Source organism: Egretta garzetta, unplaced genomic scaffold (assembly GCF_000687185.1).
Source record: "Egretta garzetta isolate BGI_Z169 unplaced genomic scaffold, ASM68718v1 scaffold133, whole genome shotgun sequence".
NCBI lineage: Eukaryota > Metazoa > Chordata > Aves > Pelecaniformes > Ardeidae > Egretta > Egretta garzetta.
The window spans coordinates 689246-708696 of NW_009259111.1; the positions used below are offsets into that span (position 1 = coordinate 689246).

General features: G+C 41.1%; 1 protein-coding gene across 1 annotated transcript in view; it reads right to left on the bottom strand.

The window, feature by feature from the left end:
• The window catches only part of SWAP70 (switching B cell complex subunit SWAP70), a 36445-nt gene that overhangs the window by 9996 nt on the left and 6998 nt on the right, over positions 1-19451 (bottom strand). Inside the window, exons 4-8 of the mRNA XM_035891026.1 lie at positions 15715-15888; positions 5489-5716; positions 2046-2192; positions 1668-1776; positions 236-417 (exon numbers count right to left, since the gene is read on the bottom strand). Of these exons, the coding sequence (XP_035746919.1) occupies positions 236-417; positions 1668-1776; positions 2046-2192; positions 5489-5716; positions 15715-15888 (840 nt within the window). The remainder of the gene's footprint in view (positions 1-235; positions 418-1667; positions 1777-2045; positions 2193-5488; positions 5717-15714; positions 15889-19451) is intronic.

The following is a 19451-nucleotide window of genomic DNA, read 5'->3' on the forward strand; positions in this document are numbered from 1 at the left end:
CCATCCCTGAGCACCTGCTGCAGTCAGCGCGGCCCTGAAAGCTCTACTGCAGGCTCAGCCAGAGCAGACCTACTCAGGGGGCCGGTGCTGACACAAGCTCACCTCCTCTGGAGGAGTGTGCTCAATGTGCCTGAACACCTGGACAGGAAATAGATGCCTAACTATAATTCAAGAAGACCAGCTCAAGCACAGAGAGTGAGCCTAAAGCCTGAAGATGAGCAGCTCCCACTCCCACCTTTCGCACGTTCTCCAGTTCCTTCTGCTTGTTCTCGTTGGCCGTTTGCAGTTCTTTCATCTGCCGCTCCAGCTCTTCTTGCTCAGCTAACAGCTTCCGGCGCAATTCTTTTCGCTTTTGGCGTGCTTCTTTGTGGGGTGGAGGGCTCCCCACTCTCAGCAGGTTTACGGTGGACTGTATGGCTGGAAAGGAGCGTGCAAGACAAAGGGAGAGGAAGAGGACATCAGTGAAGGGAAATGCTAAACTTTCTGGCTAGCCTTAGTGAATGAATACTTGTGGTGGTGTGTTGTTTTTAAATGTATTTTTAAATCAGAAATAACTGTTGTCAGGTCTCCTAATTCTCATCAGGCTAGCTGTCACCACAAACCAGAAGTGAAAGAGGCTGTGTGCCACAAGGATAAGGTCCGGCAATTCCAAGGCATTATGTCAGTTCCAATATTGATTTCTAACAGACCATGGACTTACAGGTCACTTGTACGCCTAGCTGCAAAAAAAATCCCCCAATGCTTTAAGATTTCTTACTACCTCAATTCAGTGGCTCAAATCAAGCAGTAAGATGTTATCTAACACACACACATCACTTACTTCCCTAGAACCAACCTTAAACCCTTTATTCTTACTGATAAACCAAGGGAAAACTTGCTCCCAGTAGGACAGTAGCTCTCATTCACTTACATTCAGTGAGGATCAGAGAGCAAAGCTGAAGAGTGGCAGATGATTTTGATATTTTATTCACCTACTACAACCATGAAAAAAGATCTCCTTTTGGAGCTAAGTAATCACTTGTCATACATCTGACTTTGGTGCAATTGAACACATGCTTTAGGTAGAGGGAAGCGCAAATGAAAGCACAGCTCCAAATATTTAAATGCTGCACCGAGTTCAATGGCATTGGCAACAGTGGCTTTGCAAGGGCTTCTGCCTCATTCTGCAAAGGGTGCAGGTAATATCACTCAGCACGTGACTGGGGAGGTCTCTCAGAAGGACTAATTTCACTGGGGGAATAGAAAAGGCAGCCCTAATTCCCAGCTCACCAAACCACACTAGCTCAAGCAAAACGATAAAAGCAAAGCCCGTATTTTATGACGCCGAAACAAACAAGCTTTCCCTTCCTCCCCAAAAGCAACAATGTACTCCCCTTCCCTTCCCTGGAAGTACTGCCAACATAGAAAAAAGGAAACAACAATAATATCAATTTCATTTTAGCTATGGCTGCCTAAATTGAGGCACCTAAATGACAGAAACCAATTCCTCTTACACGGATCCTTAGTTCTTCCTGAGTCTCAGGCTCCTTAAAGATCCTTTCCATGTGCCCAAAAATGGAGACATCAAAAAATCACAAGGCCAAGAATTTCGAATTTGAGAGTAAAGCACAGCTGTAAGACTTCAGCTTACCTTAACTTTCACTTAACCAAGATTTTTGAAACCTCACCTTGAATCCACTCCTGCTTCTTCTTTTTATCAGAGGCACTGATCTCAAAGCTTTTATCAAGACATTTTATGAGAAAAAGGCATTTCTTTCCATCTTTGTCAGGCAAGGCCTAGAACGGATAACAAAAGGATTAGCTTTGCAAACACTGAAGTCTAAGTTAGCTTTTCAAGCCCCACATATGCAGTTATCTGTTACAGAGCTACAAAAAGCAGCACCAAGAACCTTTAATAAAAGAGTGTTTATGAACTGTTTTTACAGAAAGTAAAAAAAGCTCCGTTAAGGAAAGGTGTCAGGAGTCTGTCCTGCACACAAAAAGAAGATTCATTCTTATCTTTACAGGCATTCATAGTTTTTGGTGGTTTGGTGGGGTTTTTTTACCTCTACACAACAGTTGCCATCCAGTATGATGTCTCCCTTCTTGTCCTTTAAATCTTCACTTACATAGTAGGAAATAATATTGGGTTTTAGCACAAACCATCGTTCCGTCCAATTTTTCCTTTTGTGACCTTTTTTCAACATATAGCCCTGTAAAAAGCAACAGATCAGCCGAAATGCCCGCTCTCTGTTGAACTGCCTGGTCTTTTGGTTACATGGCTTAAAGGCCCAATAGAGCACACAAAAAATTTAGCTTGAGGCCCTAAATACTTCACCAACACAATTTCATTCCAAATAGCAGCACACGCCTGATTGTTTAGCCCATGAGAAACACTCACTGTTCTTCTGTCCAGTTTTTAAGGAAGTAGAAAAACTGAACAATTATTGTTATGCCATTATCGAGTCGTTATTATGACTCTTTGGTCCTCTTGGATGACTTTTACTATTTAATTTTCTTCAGTCAAGCAGAGACATTTGCCATCGCTAAGATTCACCTGCAATACTTTAACAACAGCTGTTATTAAAAATCAGTCCTGCATGGATGCACGTCCCAGTGACAGACGTGGGCCTGCATCCATGGAATGCAAACCCAGCCTGTTACGGAAGGTTCCCAGGGACAAAGCAGAAGCACCTCTGCCCTGGGAGTGGCTCAGCCCTGCCAACACACTCATTTAGCTGCACCCCACTGCAGAAGCGATCCCATACAGGATACTCCAATGAGGATGTTAGAGAAACCGATAACAGAACCACATTCCCGGCATCTTTATTGGATGGGATATGGGAATACTGGTGAAGCCTGGATTTTCGTCCCTTAGAGGATCAGAGTTGTACCTTGATTTAAACAATGCCAAGATTTCATTCACGGTATTTTATTTGATGATCCACTCAACTTCCTATATGAGAAAAACACACCTGAAAGCCTTAACAAGACTATTCCAAAAGAAGGAAGAGAAGCCCACACTTTGCCACTGACGTCTATACAAATAAAAGAATAAAAATTGTAATCTTCTGTAATGACAATAAATAGTGCTGGTATCATGATCAAATCATCCAAGTTCACCTCTAGTGAACATTAACAGATCTAAAACAGAAGCAGCAATACTAAGTGCAGTTATACTAGTAACCCTGTTATACATTATCCAGTGTGGCTACAGCAATTCAAAAACCATCTCACGGAAAAGGGTGCACAGCGAATGACAGAATAATTGGTCATTCATTTGATTTTTAGTGATCTTATCAGGGGTACTGCTGTGACCTAGTCAGTTTTTAATCTAGAGTTTCAAAGTTTGCCAGTATTTCAGCTATACCTGCCGTTTCTGAAACCAAAGTCCTCAATTACTTACATACTTTTGTCTGACTTCTAACTTCAGAAAAAAGTCAAATCACAGATGAAACAGAAACCCCTACCTCAATATAGCCATGAACAAGCTATACAGAAAGCACTGAATACTCAAAGTATTCCAGATTAAGAGGATGGAAAAGTTGGAAAGGAGATCAAGGAACATTTTTCTATAATGGCTTTTAACTAACAGCATTTTGGACACAAGCAAACAAATAAATGTGCCGTGGCATATTTAAGTCAAAGGTGTCTTTTTGTACAGGTCTGAGGGGGAAGAAAATTGAGGACAGTTGGAGAAGTTCTTTTGTTTAAAAAAAAAAACAAAACAAGCAAAAGAGAAACAACCCCCCTACACATACAGCTTATCTGTGCTCAGCTTTTCTAGCTAGTTAGATGTGGCCAGAGCCAAGGCCGTGCCTATTCCCCTGTGCTATCCCACCCCCTTGCTCCAAAACAGGAATGTGCAGACAAGCAGCTTTGTTTGCCGCCTCCATACTCAGGTCCGAGGTCTGGGTGGTCGGAAGGGCACGTGAAGGAGTCCTACAGCTTCACTCTTTCATGCCTTGCACAAAGTCATAACCAGGTGTTTTTCCCCTTCCTGACATACTAAATTTGCTTTCAGAGCCAAGTCAGACTGATATTTTCCCCCAAAATTTCTGCAAAATCTGTATCTATCATTTCAGTGCATCAGCTCCTTCTCATCTTCCAAAAGCCCACCGACAGCTCCTGGGGATTTTTTCACACCAACTATCACATGAAGGACATGTCTTTCAGAAAACTAAACATCATAAATTTAATTATCACTGTTACTCTCCGTAAGCCTTGGAGATCCAGGATAAGAGTACAATAAAAAGGGTAGTATGACACTTGGCTACAATACGTCATTAATCAACACCTTGAAGTAATCATATACTGCAATAAACAGGACAAATCTGTGAATCACCAAGATGTCAGGGTACAAGCTGTGACCAAACCAGACAACTGTAAGTCACACAGGCAACTCCGTTCTCCATTAGGCCAGTGACTGTCCAGGAGGCGCTGGGCCAAATCTTGACACAAACTATTTTTAAGTGTCAAGGAACCATTCAAAGGCGCTCAGACATCCTTGAGAAAGGACTTGATACTGGCTATTTTATTTTCATGGTATTAAACAGCAGAATTACTTCATTTTGCCCGCAACTGACTATGTGTGTGTGCGCGTCCCCAGCCCTCAACTCCAACAGGCAAGCAGCAGTTAACAAAAATAGACTTTAGCATTGTTCTGTGGATATTCTGAAAGAATTTCCTGTGCCAAGACCTTCTGATGATTTCTTCAGAACAGTTTAGGAAAGCCTGCCAAGAAAGCCTTTGTTTCTCTCCTCACCAAGAATCCAAGCAATCAAAGATGAAAAAAATTCTCTGACAGGCAAAAGTCAATTTTAAGTAGCTCTCTAGGTAAGCTCTGCTGTGACCCCTTAGGTCCCTGTGGTATTTGTACTTCCCATGAAAGAAATGCAGTTTTAAAAACCATTCCTAAATTGATAATCCAGCCACTGGAAATCTGAAGAAACTGAAGGCTGACAGAAGTTTGCTAAGAATATAGAGGCCAGCGTGACTCCTTGTGTTTGAATACAGGCAAGTAAGTTGTTGATCACGTAGCCTGCTAAGCAGAACAAGAAGGGAGCGAGCTCTGGAGCTCTTCTACACCTTTTTGCGCTGTTGAAGTGGGGCAACTTAGAAGCAGACCTGTCAGCTGGAGCAATACCTTTGTCCAGACCCCCTTGTTTGAATACAGGGGTTATTATCAGAGCAACTTATATTTGCTACAATGTAACTGAAAGTAGAAAAAAGCATTTTCAAAGATCAAAGAGTTGTCACCAGCTTAGGATCTGACAGAGTGCTGCAGCAACTCATTCATAATATCACAACAATTACAACAATCTGAACAGCAGCACAATTTCTGTTTTATAAAAAAATAAGCTCATATTAAAGAACGCTTACAAGTAATTTACCTAATTCCCCCTTGCTCATTATCCATCAAGTAAAGAAATTTTAGTACAAGTTGAACGTTTTCTAATTATGCAATAAATTGTTCTACTTTAAAACATCAATTCTCTGTGGTTCTTACCTGTTTGAGTACATCTAATATGAGCTCATTAAAGACTTCATTGATTGCCATGGACACCGTCTGTCGGTCCATCCCTTTACTAAACTGCCCACTTCCGATGAGATCAATCAGCTCCCATGCAGAAAGACCTTCTCGACTGGTGTTGAGAGCAATTTTATAATGGTCAAACTGCTCTTGCTGCCAGCCTGCTCCCATTGCTTCGGTGAGTTTTTTAAGTAAATATTCAATCTGTACAGAAATACAAACAGAAATTAATCATTTTCAGCAGGCATGGAAATCAAGTGTTTCAGAGCTGTAAACCAAGCTTCTCTAGAGACTATCATTACAGCTAGATTCCTCTGTTCACATGTAGGTCCCTAAGCGTAGGTGGTTTAATTAGCAAAGATTTTAGGCTCCTGTCTCCGTTGAACTTTTGACTGCCAAGCCCATCCCACAGCTACTCTCTTCATAGTAAAGAAACAAAGAATTGAACCTGACAGCCTCTTTCAATATTTCAGATTCCTACAGAACACATGGGACCTTCCCCGCAACAGCTTCCAAACCATGATGACTGAAGTGTGAGAAAGCAAGAATTTTCAAAAAGTATTCTTGTAAGATAAAAAGAAAATGAATTAGAAAAAATAAGAAAAGATGGCAGTTTGGACAAGAAGTGAAATTAAAACCTACCAAGGCATGATCACATATCTTAGTCTTCTCTAGCTCTCAAGCACTACATCACTGGACACAATCTTGGCAGATGTGTCAACAGAAGTAAAAGAACAAATTTTTCACTCTGCTTTTATTGTTTCCAAAATAAACTCTCCTTTTCCTTTAATCTTTCATCATTCTGTTAGCATTACCATGCACAGGGTAATAACACCAGTCAAAATAAACAGAAGAATGAAAAGGAGGGAAAGAAGGCCCAGTTTCTTCTTTTGTCTTTTTTTTATGTTGTTTTTAAACTCATCCCTGTTTGTGCTTTAAAACACAGTGTTTTAAATTAAGCCCATCTACAGCTTTGAGCACATGTAAAATACTTTCAAATGGCTCTTTAAACAAAATAATTTGTGAGGGTCTTCCTACAAAGACCCCTACACAACAAAGTAAGAGCCACGCTTCTAAGTTTCTATGACTGAAGTCACAGGATACCAATTACAGCATTTAACCCAGTTCTGAAGACAGACCAAGCTAACGTGGCCTTCTGCTGTTTTGGGTGATGGCTCACTGCATTTCCTCGCCAGCTTTGCAGGGAACCTGACTGCCTTCGGCAACCAGCCAAGGCAGACAGCGAAGTGGCCATGGAAAGAAGCCTGAGGTGAGGGTGCTCAGTAACCCCACACCAGAGCACCCTCCTGCACCAGCCCACCACAGGGACAGGGCAGCACCAGCTCCCCCAGGGGCTGGCCTTGCCCTCCAGCCACCAAAGGCCAGCACAGAACCACCTCCCAGTAGGTTGGTCCACAAAGCCGCGGGCCAGGGCTCCTCCCGGCTGCCCCCACTTCTCTACAGGCACGAGGGATGCGACAGGGTGTGAACTGCACGCTGCCCGGCAGAGGTAGTGAGAGAAAGCACCACAATCCTTTTGGGTTCTCTCTGCGCACGTGGAAATAACACAGATTTCCTTAAGTCCCGCTTTTCTGAAGATTAGTCCTTCAGGCAGTCTGCTCCACTTTCAGTTTACCTATTTTAGGTGTGGTTTTGGAAACACTAAGTGACTCAGGACCCTGAATGCCATTATCAAAAATGACTAAGATATACAGCATGAACTTGCCTCATTGAAAAGCAGTGGAAACCAAATGCTTCCATTTTTCTAATCACCAATGCTGGTTCACCTCTGTTCCTCAGCACTGCTTGAAAACGCAATGTAATTTCTCCTACAGGTAAGAAGAACCCCAGCTGAGAAAGGCAGGGTATGTTTCATCACAGAATAAATTAACTTTTCACCTACAGCTCACAGTCACTCTTCAGCTGGTCTAATAGGCTTTTGAGCACCCAGCAGTCTCTACATAAGAGATTTGGGAGTATAAAGAAATAAAGAAGTGGTTTTCTCCAGTACATTTCACCACAAGGACTCCCAGGCCTCAAAGTTTTGATGCAGCCTACATGCTAGTTTTGCAGCTGCTGCTTCTCTCTCTTTTAACTCGTACAGGCAAACCCCTTCCTTTCCCTCACATCCATGATCAAGGAACACACAAGCATGTACCAGAACACATTCATCTGGCAAAGCAGCAGTCACCAAATTCACGCTACAGAGATGGGTGGACTTTTCTTACTATTTCAGCTCAGTAACTGCTCTTAGTCTCACAGCCCTTACTCTAGTAGCGCATGGACTAATACTACAGCAAAATGGAGAAGCTACTGAAAGCCACTGCATGGTCTAGAGGAAAGTTCTCGCTCTGCTGAATGAGCAGGAAGTGCATATCCCTCCAAAATGCGGCTGTTGTATCCTCATAAAGACGGTCTTAAGAGAAGTCAGGCTAGCCAGGCACAGAATATGCCTCCAGAGCAGGTAGAGAAGTTACAGAGAGCACTGCTTTTCATTTCAGCTTCACAGAGTAAGGCATTTAAGTATTTTTAGCTCCTCATGCAATTCTTACTAGCAAAGATGTAATTTCAACAGAGGCCTCTGCAAAAGTGGCATTCAAATTGTAGACAAGTGCAACTAACACCGGGTACGAGGTTTATGGTAATCAGTAAAGATGACTTTGGGCTCCGCGCAGCGCCTGCCTGCCATTTGAGGAAAGCACCCCCCAAGGAGGGCAGACGTGCACACCCGCTTCGCCCCCTCCACATAGGCTGTGCGGGGCAGGCCGGAGAGGGCGGCATGGGCCTCCTGCTGCTGCAGCGCCAGGGCTCTGCTGTGCAGTGTTCACTGCTGCGCCTATTCAGTGGTTCACCAGAACAGGTCATAAAACCGTGCTCTGCCGTGGTTCCACGCACAGCTCTGAATCGCTGAAGTGAACACAGTCACATGATAGCAAGGAAATTTTAGCACATCCTCCCAAGCAACCAACATATAACCTTTATGTAAAATTTGGTAACTAATTTCTTTAAAAATCTTTAAAATATGCATTGCTGATTTCCACCTTCCAAAATCCTTAAGTTTAAAAATTAATCCAAGGCTTTTGATCATCAGCTACCATAAATCCTCAGCATTCAGTTAAAGGCAGGAAGCAGCTTACTTCCTACTCCAGGAAAGTTTTATAGAAAAAAAAAAAAAAAAATTCCAAAAAAGCCCTTCACAGTATGCAAGAGCAGTAACACTGCAAACTTGTTTCAAAACAAACCTCCTAAACTTGGATTTGATGAGCTGAAATGAGCCCTGGCATCAATGCAGGAGTAACTTTTTTCCCCGTGTTCAAAACACCTTCAGTCCTTCTGAGCAGCACCAGTGCTGAACTACAATCCTGCACTTTAGCTGAAAGGAAATATAAATTAACTGAGGCTTGATTAGGTAGACAATATACCTGCCAAAATTCTCAACAGTAATTAAAAAAAAAAAAAAAATCATTACAATTTAATGAACTTTAACTTTAAAATGTATTGTTCCAAGATTTTACAGCCCGAGGCATGCAGCTCCCAAATTCCTTTGGTTAATTACCTCAAAGTACTAGGACTCATGTGCAGACTAAAGGGGACACACACAAAAAAATCATACCTGAATAGATTTTTTCACTTTTTTGCTCAAGTCGTATGAACAACAGGTATATCAAACTAATGGTCTGGAAAAGAAGCAATGCAAAACTCTTGGCTAGTACATGTTATCCTGTAATGCACTAAAAATAAGTCAACATATCCTTTCCTTTGAGAGAATTTGAACACATTTTACCTTATTTTGATTATTAGAATGGATTTAAATGTTTAAGTCCGCTACACCCCATCTGCAAGTCACTAACATGACCACAAATCCCATCAAAGTATATAAAACATCTCATTATTTTAAAATACGTTAACTTGTCTTAACTGAAAAAGACCTGTGCATATTACAATTTAATTTCTAAACTTAAAAAAAATAATAATAATCAAGCTTTATCTTGCATTCAGGTAAGTACATGGCTAACCAAAGTCCCCAGAAAAATTTTATCTAATTTATCTGCTCAATACCAACAGTGAGTATTGGGGTGGGGTACAAATATGGAACAGTGCAAGGTGAATATAAAGAAGTTGGATCTGGTAAGTGTGGAAGCAAAGAGACCATTCATTATGCACTCAAATGAGGAACCTCTGAGAGCAAACGACATTTCCCCTCCTCCACAAAGAGACATGTCAACTCAGCAAATAACTGACAAATTAAGTCTACTGGCTCAAACATAACCTACTCTTGTGGTTAAAAAGTTGAGTGTCGAAAAGCAAACATGAAGCAATGTTTGCTGCTATTCTGACTGGACCTTAACTCACTTTGAGATACAGACGTAAAAACACAGGGGGGTTGCTAATGTTATGCCACCAGTACGGACCAACCGGCTCTGCACTATGAAAAACAGCTTCCATCTCAAATCAACAGAAATTTTTCAGCCAGAATTTTGCCAAGAGAAAGCAAAAATAATATAAAGAACAGAGGCTCTTTAACATGAGCTATGCAGCCTGTTTGGTACCTTCTTTCAGAGGGCACTTTCTTTTCCCATGTTTCAATACCTATTTGCTTTGCTTTTCCAGGTGTTCCTGGCACTATCCTCTATGGGGAATGAAGTATCATAAATGTTTCACATATTTTTCTGATATACAAGTGGGTCTCTTAGAAGATGAAAAATAACGTCAAGGAGGCCTTCATGCCCAGCAGAGCACAGCAGACAAGTCTATTCTGGTTCATGCTATTCAAATAAGGTTTGTGATATTAACAGAGCAGATGTAAAAAGTCTATTCATATTGTACAAGATTCTGTGGAAGCACATGCTACTGGGCAAGAGACATGAAAGCAATTATACCCCCTTCCACAGCCATCATCAATTCCTTTTTTCATCCCATCAGAACCTCACTTACTTTTAAGTCAAATATTTTTTCCCCTTCTACCAACAAAAAAATCTCTATACTAGAATTCATTAAGCTTCATGGACAATAATAGACTGCAAAAACTGTGTTCATTATGCACTGTATGCCATTATCTTCTTTCTTTTTTTAAATTAAATTAGCATTAAGTAACACAATAAAGGTCAACTCAAAAAGGAGTGTAACACGTAAACATGTAAATCCTAAGGACAACCTGCTGCATAAGCTGAAAACTGTCTTAGTTTTTGCGGCAAGCGATCAAGACGAAATGGGAAGAACTGATGGAGGTCATAAGTTACTAAACTTTCTAATCATCACCAACTTGTAGAGGTCATGGGTCAATTAAAACCCCACACAAGCAGCTTTTATTCTAGTTGTATCAGTTTTTATTTTACTTTTGAACAGCCAAGATTCAATTCCCAGTATTTCAGTCACTGTATCAGTTTCTGATACTAGAATGCAGAACAAGGAAGCAAACATTGTCACAAAAAAACCTTTTTCTGCAAGAAATGCCTCCAGAAGAATCGCCACTGGACAGCTTCAGACTTTCACCTCCTCCATCTAAAAAATATCTCCTCATTTTCAAATGCACAGAAAGCCATGCTCTAACTAGGAGGATTAGAAACGCCACATGTTAATATAGTTGAAGGCTAGAGGGCAAGTGAAAAATGACTGTACAAATCTTCTTCCCTCAAGAAGCCAAGCTTAAAAAGCAAAGACACCAAATAGATTTGACTTATTTAAAAAAAAATTATGTGAACAGTATATTACAACACACAAAGAGTGTGCAACTTGCAGTGAACATATCTGTGAGTTTCACCATGAAGGATGGCCCAGAAACACAGCTAACCGCATACCGCAGCTTTCAGGCGATAAAGCATTCCCAAGGCTGCAGTCACATGTCCAGAAATAAGAAAGGGGAAGTGTTTGCAAACCTTTTTATAAAACAGAAAACGTATGGTTAAACAATACCAAGGCACACAAATTAATCTGCAAGAACGACGAGATGAGTTGTATGGGAAACTCATGACAGACTAGAAATATTTCTCCTCTTACAGGTACAGTTCTCTCCACCTTTCTTCCCTTTATTTTGCCCTTCTCATGGAAGAGGTGACGCCTGTGAAAGCTGAAAGAAGCACACGCTTGGATGTCTGTGTCTCAGATGAACCAGTGCAGACTGGCTGAGGGGAAGAACCGGGACCCCACTTTCCAGGCACATTAGCAACATAGCTGATGGGTAAAGCTCTGCCCACTGCACCAGGAGGCGATTCTGTTGTTAGCCAAGAATAGTATTAATTCTGAAAGCTGTCCATAAGGACTAATTTTAACTAGAGCAAACAAAACACAGCATTGTTTTTTTCCGGTCCATCTGTATCTCTTTGAAATATCAAGTTCACCCAGTTCACAGAAGTGTTTTACTTTGTGCATAGTAAGGCTTCTCACTTGAAAAGGGAGGGAGCTTTCAGGTTTGATACTATTTTGCATTCCCCTGGGATATGAGCACCTTTGCAAAACAGACATTCACGGATTTCTGTTCCTTTCCAACTCTCCTAGCTGCTCTCAGCTGCCCACCAGTCACCAGAAGCTACAATGGACTCCCAAGGCCACCACCAGCTGAGCCCAGTGCCCTGCACAGCCACCAGCTCTCGTCTCTCTGTAACCTGACTTCACCCCATAACATAGAGGGAACCTCTCAAGCTTGAAGTCACGTGCCAAAACTGCACACCCCAACCCAGGCCATTCCCCAGGCTAGATTTTACTAACCTTATATCCCTGAACTGCGGGGCTGCCATCTCTCCTTCCGCAGCAGGTGAGGAGTGCAGGCCAGATGCTGCTTCTGGCTTTCAGCCTGGCCTCTGCTAAATGAACAACTTCTGGCCCTTGTGTCACCTCTCCACTGCTTTCAAATTCCCTCTTTGTAACTGCTTTCCTCACTTTGCTCTTTCTAAAGCTTTCCTCAGCCTGCATCTCCAAAACCTTTCTGAAGTAGCCTGTTTTCCCTTCTCCGGTTGATCTGCAGCTGTTCCCAATTTGCTGCCCATTTGACACCTGGGCAGGGAATCAAGACTTAACACTTTGCAGATGGGGGTAACAGCCCCACCACCCTTAGCTGTCCAATACGAAAGGCCTAGCACAGCAGCAGTAGTGCAGAAGTGCACAATATGGGCAAGAAGGAAGTAAGGAAGGACAGCAGCCTCAATCTTTAGTCAGGGCAGCGCAAGGAAGGTGAAACTGCACCCAAGCAGGACAGTCTTCCAGAGGTGAAATTGTTCAAATGAGTGTAGAAACCACTTATCTCATTAAAAAAAAAAAAAAAAAGAAAATCAGACTCCCAAGCAGGTCTCAAAGAGCAGCTCCTCCAAGGAGGAGGAAGAGAAGGCATCCTCATAGCCACATGAAGTTGTATCAACACATTCCAGAGGTGAATTGTTCAAATGAGTGTAGAAAACACTTATCTCATAAAAAAAAAAAAAAAAAAGAAAATCAGACTCCCAAGCAGGTCTCAAAGAGCAGCTCCTCCAAGGAGGAGGAAGAGAAGGCATCCTCATAGCCACATGAAGTTGTATCAACACATTCACTGGAGAACTAAGAAGTTCCCTCTATTATAATCTTCCCGTCTACAAGATGGGATGCAAAAATCTTCAAGGGATCACCCTTCCAACCTGAAAGTATGAGACAAGTTTCCTAGTTACTTATAAAAGGGAAACAAAATCTCCAAAATCTAAAACCTACAAGATGGAAGGGAGGGAGGAGGGCAAACAGCTGTATCCCACACGAGGGACTCCAAGCCAGAAAGTACAGTAAGTTAAGTGTGGCAATATTCTCAGCCAATGATAAGAGCAACAGATAGAGAGGGAAGGAAAGCTTGCTCCCTGTCTGGGAAGCAATAGTCACCCATGAGACGTTTACATTGCTCTCACCAAAACATAAACATCACAGAACAGCACTTCCATCACTTTCTCCTCTGTTTTCACTTTGCAAAAATCCCCTCACTTTATACATGACGTGCGAGCCATTTTGTACTTAAATTACAGGAAGCAATATAAAGTGGTGAAAACTAAATATATAGTCAAGCTTCATCATGAACTCAAGAGGCATAAAAAGTAAATGGAAAGAAAAATACCTTTACTAGGTACCAGTATCATTGTGAATACTACTGAAAAGAGTTATTTTCAGGTAGAAATTCTCGGCACCAAGACAAAAACTGCAAGTTTGTACAAAAAAAGGTTTTGCAAATCCGTTAGATTTAACACTAATAAACCCCAGACACATAAGAACTTAAAAGGCAGATATGAACGGTCACATAGAGAAAAAGCAAAACTGACTGAAATTGAGACTTTGTGTCTTTACTTTCAAAATTTTCTGTAAGAGGGTAAATGAGTAAATGCAGAAATCTCCAAAAGCACAGAGAGCCTGAGGAGGACCAATGCAAACTAGAAAGGAGTGCGTTCAACAGACAGCATTCCTCCACCGGCTGATTACATTACCTGTGTGGCCTAAGGCAAAAGGTTAAGAGTGAATACAGGCATTGTATACCATACGAACAGAGCAGCTTTTCTTTGTCAGGCTCTATAAGCTTTCTTTAAACAGTATTGCACAATTTAAATCTTGCTGTAATCAAGATCCACCCTAAGAATTTTAAAAATACTCCATGAAGAAGAGCAATACAGATTAACCCTGAACGTTAAGGATGGGAAGGAAAGCAAACAGCAGCAGCTATGAAATCTGGAAAACCTATTTTGGGCTCAGACCCAACTCTACGGCTCATCTCCCAAACAACGGACACATTGCCATTACCTGGCATCAGCTACAGAAGGCAGCACGAGTCTGGGGGCTTGCTTGGTGGAGGGGGCAAGCGAGCAATGCCAATGCCCCAGAGCTGGCAGGTCTGAAGCTTTTAACCATGGCAACAAATAAAGAGATGTGAAATACCTACCCTCAGGTAAGCCAGGCTAGGCAGTGGAGAACACAATGACAATCCAGAGATGTGGATTTGAGTCCCAGTTTTGGCATTTATTAATGGCTCTGACCTTCTACTGAAGCCAAATCTGGCACCATTAAGAAAGGAGCTGCCTTAGCTTTTATAAGCATGATCCCTGTCTCCCAGAATTGACAGGAAAAAAAAGGAAAGCAAGCAAGAAGACAGTTCCATTTGTCACGGGAATATAGCATGTCAGATAGGGCCCTGTCATCACCAGTCTGGCAAAACCAGAAACATTGTACAGAGTGAAAGTCTCCTGCTAAAAAGTGAGTGATAAGGCAAAACCGAGCAGTTTATTTTGATAGGGGAGTTATCTGTACTTTATGGTTTGGCACAACAGCTTGGAGTCCAACAGTTGTGTCGTAGTGGCATGTAAATCAGACTGTTTTGATCGCTGACTGTTCAACAACTTGCAAATATTTATTAATCAGTACTTTAGTGCTGAACTACCAACCCCTGGGATTTCTGTATACAGTTTTGCAAGAGTTTATTTACACCTAGAGTTCTGATCTTTCTGCTTCTTCCCTCACCCTCCTGAAGAGGAGAATTGTTGGGATACTGAAATCTTGCTTTAGGGTTAAAATACCTATTTGGGTGTTGCTCATACTTGTTCATGAACATAGAGAGAGATCTCTGGTATTATTCCTTCAACCATTTTAAGCAAGAGTGTTCAGGTGGTGACTGTTTTTAATTAGCAACAGACATCAGAAAAGTTCGTACTTCTCCTTTTCATCAGGAGGGTGACATGAGACTGAAGACTCATCTTGTAAGTCATGGTAACACAGAACAGAGGGGAGAATTTTTTTCAGAATCACACTGGTGTACTAACTGTACAAAATTTTAATCACACATATGCAAGCGCAGTGATTAAAGATCACACACACATGCACTACTCATGAGCAAAGCAAGAACCTCAATAGCTCCAAGTGCTGGTACTGGAGCTAGTCACCCCAGCACCAGTCCGTCCTCACAAAATAAGCAATTAAGCAAAATAAGCTATTTACTTGGGGGCAAGCAGCATGTCTCATTTAGTCCAGGCTGCTTAAATGACAGACACGCATAGCCATCAATATCTAAAGCATCCTGTGGGAACCCTGCATATGCACCCTGAAAGACAAAGAAAAGCACCCGAGGCCTTACATTATTAAAAGAGGGGAATAAAAGTTTTATAATAAACAACTATTTTCTCTTAAATCTCTACAGAGTAGCAAACATTAACAGAGTTCAACTGGGATATTAAACAAACTGGTGTTAAATAGCTTAAGTTTTTGCTTCTTACCTCCTCAGGGACAATGATTAAAGGGTATTTGTCCTCTGATAAGAAGTTAAAAATAACCCACACTTTAAATGCATCTTCATCACTAATCAGCAAAGGACTTTTAGAGAGGTTCTTTTTAGCACAGAGAGTCCAGCACATCCTGTTGAATTCAACTTTGTCAAAGTTTCCTTGAACCTAAAACGAAGAAATTGAACAAAAAAATAATATGCATGAATGGCACAGAATAACAGACAAACAAAGTTTAGGCTAAGTCATACAAAAAGCAATGAGAAAATTCTCGTTTGCAAGGAGTGTCAAGGCCCAAAAAGAGCACTGTAGCAGCCTAGTCTGACTTCCTGCATGGGGTCAACTAAGGAATTTCTTCCAGCAAAATCTACATCCAACCTCCAATTTCTGGTCAAGTTAATAACACCCTGACTTCATGTGAAGGAGGCTACACTACATTCTGTACTTCCTTTAGCACATTAGCTTTAGCTTCCAAACCATCTTCGTAACTGTCTTAGTTCCAACTACCCCTCTGTTGCACTGAGTTGCTGAGATTTTATATAGCAAATTTAGAAATCATTGTAGCCAAACCTACATGTGGGTATGCTGAAAGCGTTATTGGAACAATAGCTGGGAAAGACCTTTAATATGTTTTTCCATTTCATGTTACTGAAACATAACTCTAATAGGATATTCATAAACACGTAATAATTTTTTCCTTGAACACTTAAAACTTTTCCTTTTTCTCAGACTTGCAAATCTTCACCTAACTGAAAAAGAATTCCTTTTGTTTTCGTTATCCTTTATCATACCATATCATATGAATTATTTACATATGTGAAAACTTTCATTTCCTCTATTTCTTTTAAACCCTCATTTATGTTAAAGATAAAATCTATTTATCTCCCTACAGCTTAGCAATGCTATTTCTTTGCTAACATGTAACTGGTAAAGGCATGTTCTGCACTGTAATGCAAGTCCCTTGAGATTCAGAAAGCATGTCTAAGAAACAGGTTCTTGCACCTTTTGGGTAATGACACCAGTAATATCCAGTGACACTTTCTTATGATAGGCCAAGCCATGCATCTTAGATGCTTCAAGGACACCACTGCAAACTGCATGATTTCCTATCCGGTCTGGTAGGTGGTCAAATATAGTGGAGGGTGAGCCACAGTGGCCAATCAAAGATAGACTAAGGAAGTCCATGAACTGATGTGGGTGAAGGAAAAAAAAAAAAAAAAAAAGACAGAAGTAAACAGGAAACCAACCCTATGCCAAGAATCACTTTACAGTACAGTTTCCAGGACTAAAAATGAGACTATGAAAGAAAACCATAGACTTTGCATGTTTGTAGAGCAGGCCACCAATGTCAGTGACAGTGCAAGAGGCTGGCTACAGGTGTCCACCAAGAAGGTAGAAGCTGTAGGAGCTACAGCTGCTATAGCCACAAGCTCAGCATCCTGGCCGCTCACACAAGAAATATGGGTCTTAAATGAAACACCAGCTAAGCAAACAAACACCCTTTGGAAGAAGGGCTAGAACCCAGGTTTCTACCTCCTTCCTTCAATTTGCCAGTGCCTCATCCCTTGGCTACTTCTGCCTGTGCTTTTTCCTGCCTGACCTCCCCACCCTGCCCAATGAAGCTTGACTTCTTTTCTAAAACAACTTCACCCACCCACATGATGAGCAGTTCCACCTTGGAAATGTCCTAGTGGTTATGCTGCTCTGAAGGAAGATGCCAACAGGGTGGGAAATCTTTCCTACAGCCACCACCTGGCAAGTGCTCTAAGAACTATAAATAAGGTGGGTTGCTCTGAGAGCAGCTCATATTTTAAAGCACGGCAGCAATCAGTGACCACAGGGAGACGGGCAGAGAAAGGCATGGACCCTGGCCAGGGTAAAGGAAATTGCGTGGTTTCTGCTCACGCAGCAAAGCTGGATCGTGTGCGCCTCAGGAACTTGTGTCAAAACCCAGGTCACCTACACCATATTACTGCCACCAGGATCAGGCAGCAGCCAAGAAGGAGATTTCAGGACCATTTTGGAGCAGGGGACTAGGTCATACTGTGCCAGAGGCCCGACTTCAGACATGGAAGTACTTTTTTCAGAATCCAGATTTGATTCCGAAATGGACTTCATGGGACCCATGGGGCATCTGGAGCAGAGACAGTGTTTAGGAATTATTCAGGAACAATGATCAGATGAGCGCAGAAGTCCCAGCTCTCCAAAATTTGCATCTGTATTTTTCTATTAAATGATCAGGCTGTCTGTTAAATAAAGGATATAATCATAAAACTGTTCTGGGGATATTGGGAGTCGGGGGTGGAACTAAACAGTTCTCTTTGATGAAGAATAAAAATTTTCTACAGCAATTTCATGTAGCAATGCCAACTGTTCCTGGTACCTACATTCTACAAATACATTTGCATGGGGTGGGAAGGGAAGGAAGGTGAAAATCTCACAACTAAGCCCAAATTTCTTTAGAGCTAACTCCGTACTACAAAAGTCTTGGCTGTGCTCCTTTGGCTTTCTTGACTGGCAATACTCCAGTGTAGGTGGCACCATAATAATTATTCTGAATGAAAAATCCCTCTGCATTTATGAGAGATCATTTCTAAGCATCGTTTCAAAAATTAAAAACATTTGAACAGTTTCTGAAGTCACACATGAACTTATTTACAGAAGTACTCCTAACTTAGTTAAGAAACTGTGAAAGTAGAAACTTCTCAAACAGGAGGTACTGATGTTAAAAAAAACAATCGTAAATAAATACACACATTGCTTTTCCATGACATGAACAAAACACATATTTATTAAAAGAGATTGGGTCAAAGACTATGCTGGAATTTAAATACATCCCCCCAAAACATCTTTAATTACAGTGAGACTCTACTATGAATCCCACACTGAAATCATCGTGATGTGAAACTAAAATAAGAAATTTATGACACTATCCTGAGAAACCAGAATTTCAATGTGTTTGGCCAGAATACTCACCCTGCTTGCAACCTGTGTGAATATCACACAGTTCTGTCGCTTAATTAATGAACAAGTCCTTGTACAAGAGATTTTTCCTGTGCACTAGCATATGCTTTTAACTGTACTTTTTAATTTCTCCAAATTATTTGAAGTCACCATTTCATTTGGAAATTTCTACAGTACTCCACACTATTAACTACAGCAACAATCATTTTTACTTATGAATCTGTCCAAATGATGAAACATGCAAATGAACTGAACCCTCCAACCTTAAAACTGCTTTAACTTATAGAGATAAAGCCATGATATATAAAAGACACCTACCTTTCCTTTCTAAGAAGTTTCACAAAATAATCAAAAGAAAAATGAAGCAAAACCCATACAGTATTCTAGATCTTTAACATCTAGTAATATGCAAAGTATAATTTACCATCATCAATATCCTACCAAATAACTCTAAAACATAAGGAAATACAGAAGATATTTGGCTTAAGTACCAGTGATCAGATCAGCCCCAAAAATGTAACAAGCGTTGGCAGCGTAAATAGCATTCACTAAGTTGTCTGGAAGATGAGATAACCTGAGGTTTAGAATGATGTCCTTCTTTGTCTCCCCCCACTGTGACTCATCCCTGCTCTAAATAAGGCATGTTGTGAAATACCACCATCACCATCATTGAAAATGAAACATTTTCAATTAGTACCAAGAGACATACATTGTAAATAATGGAGCATGCTAAAATATGGTTATGAAACCAAGCAAAAGAAGTTATA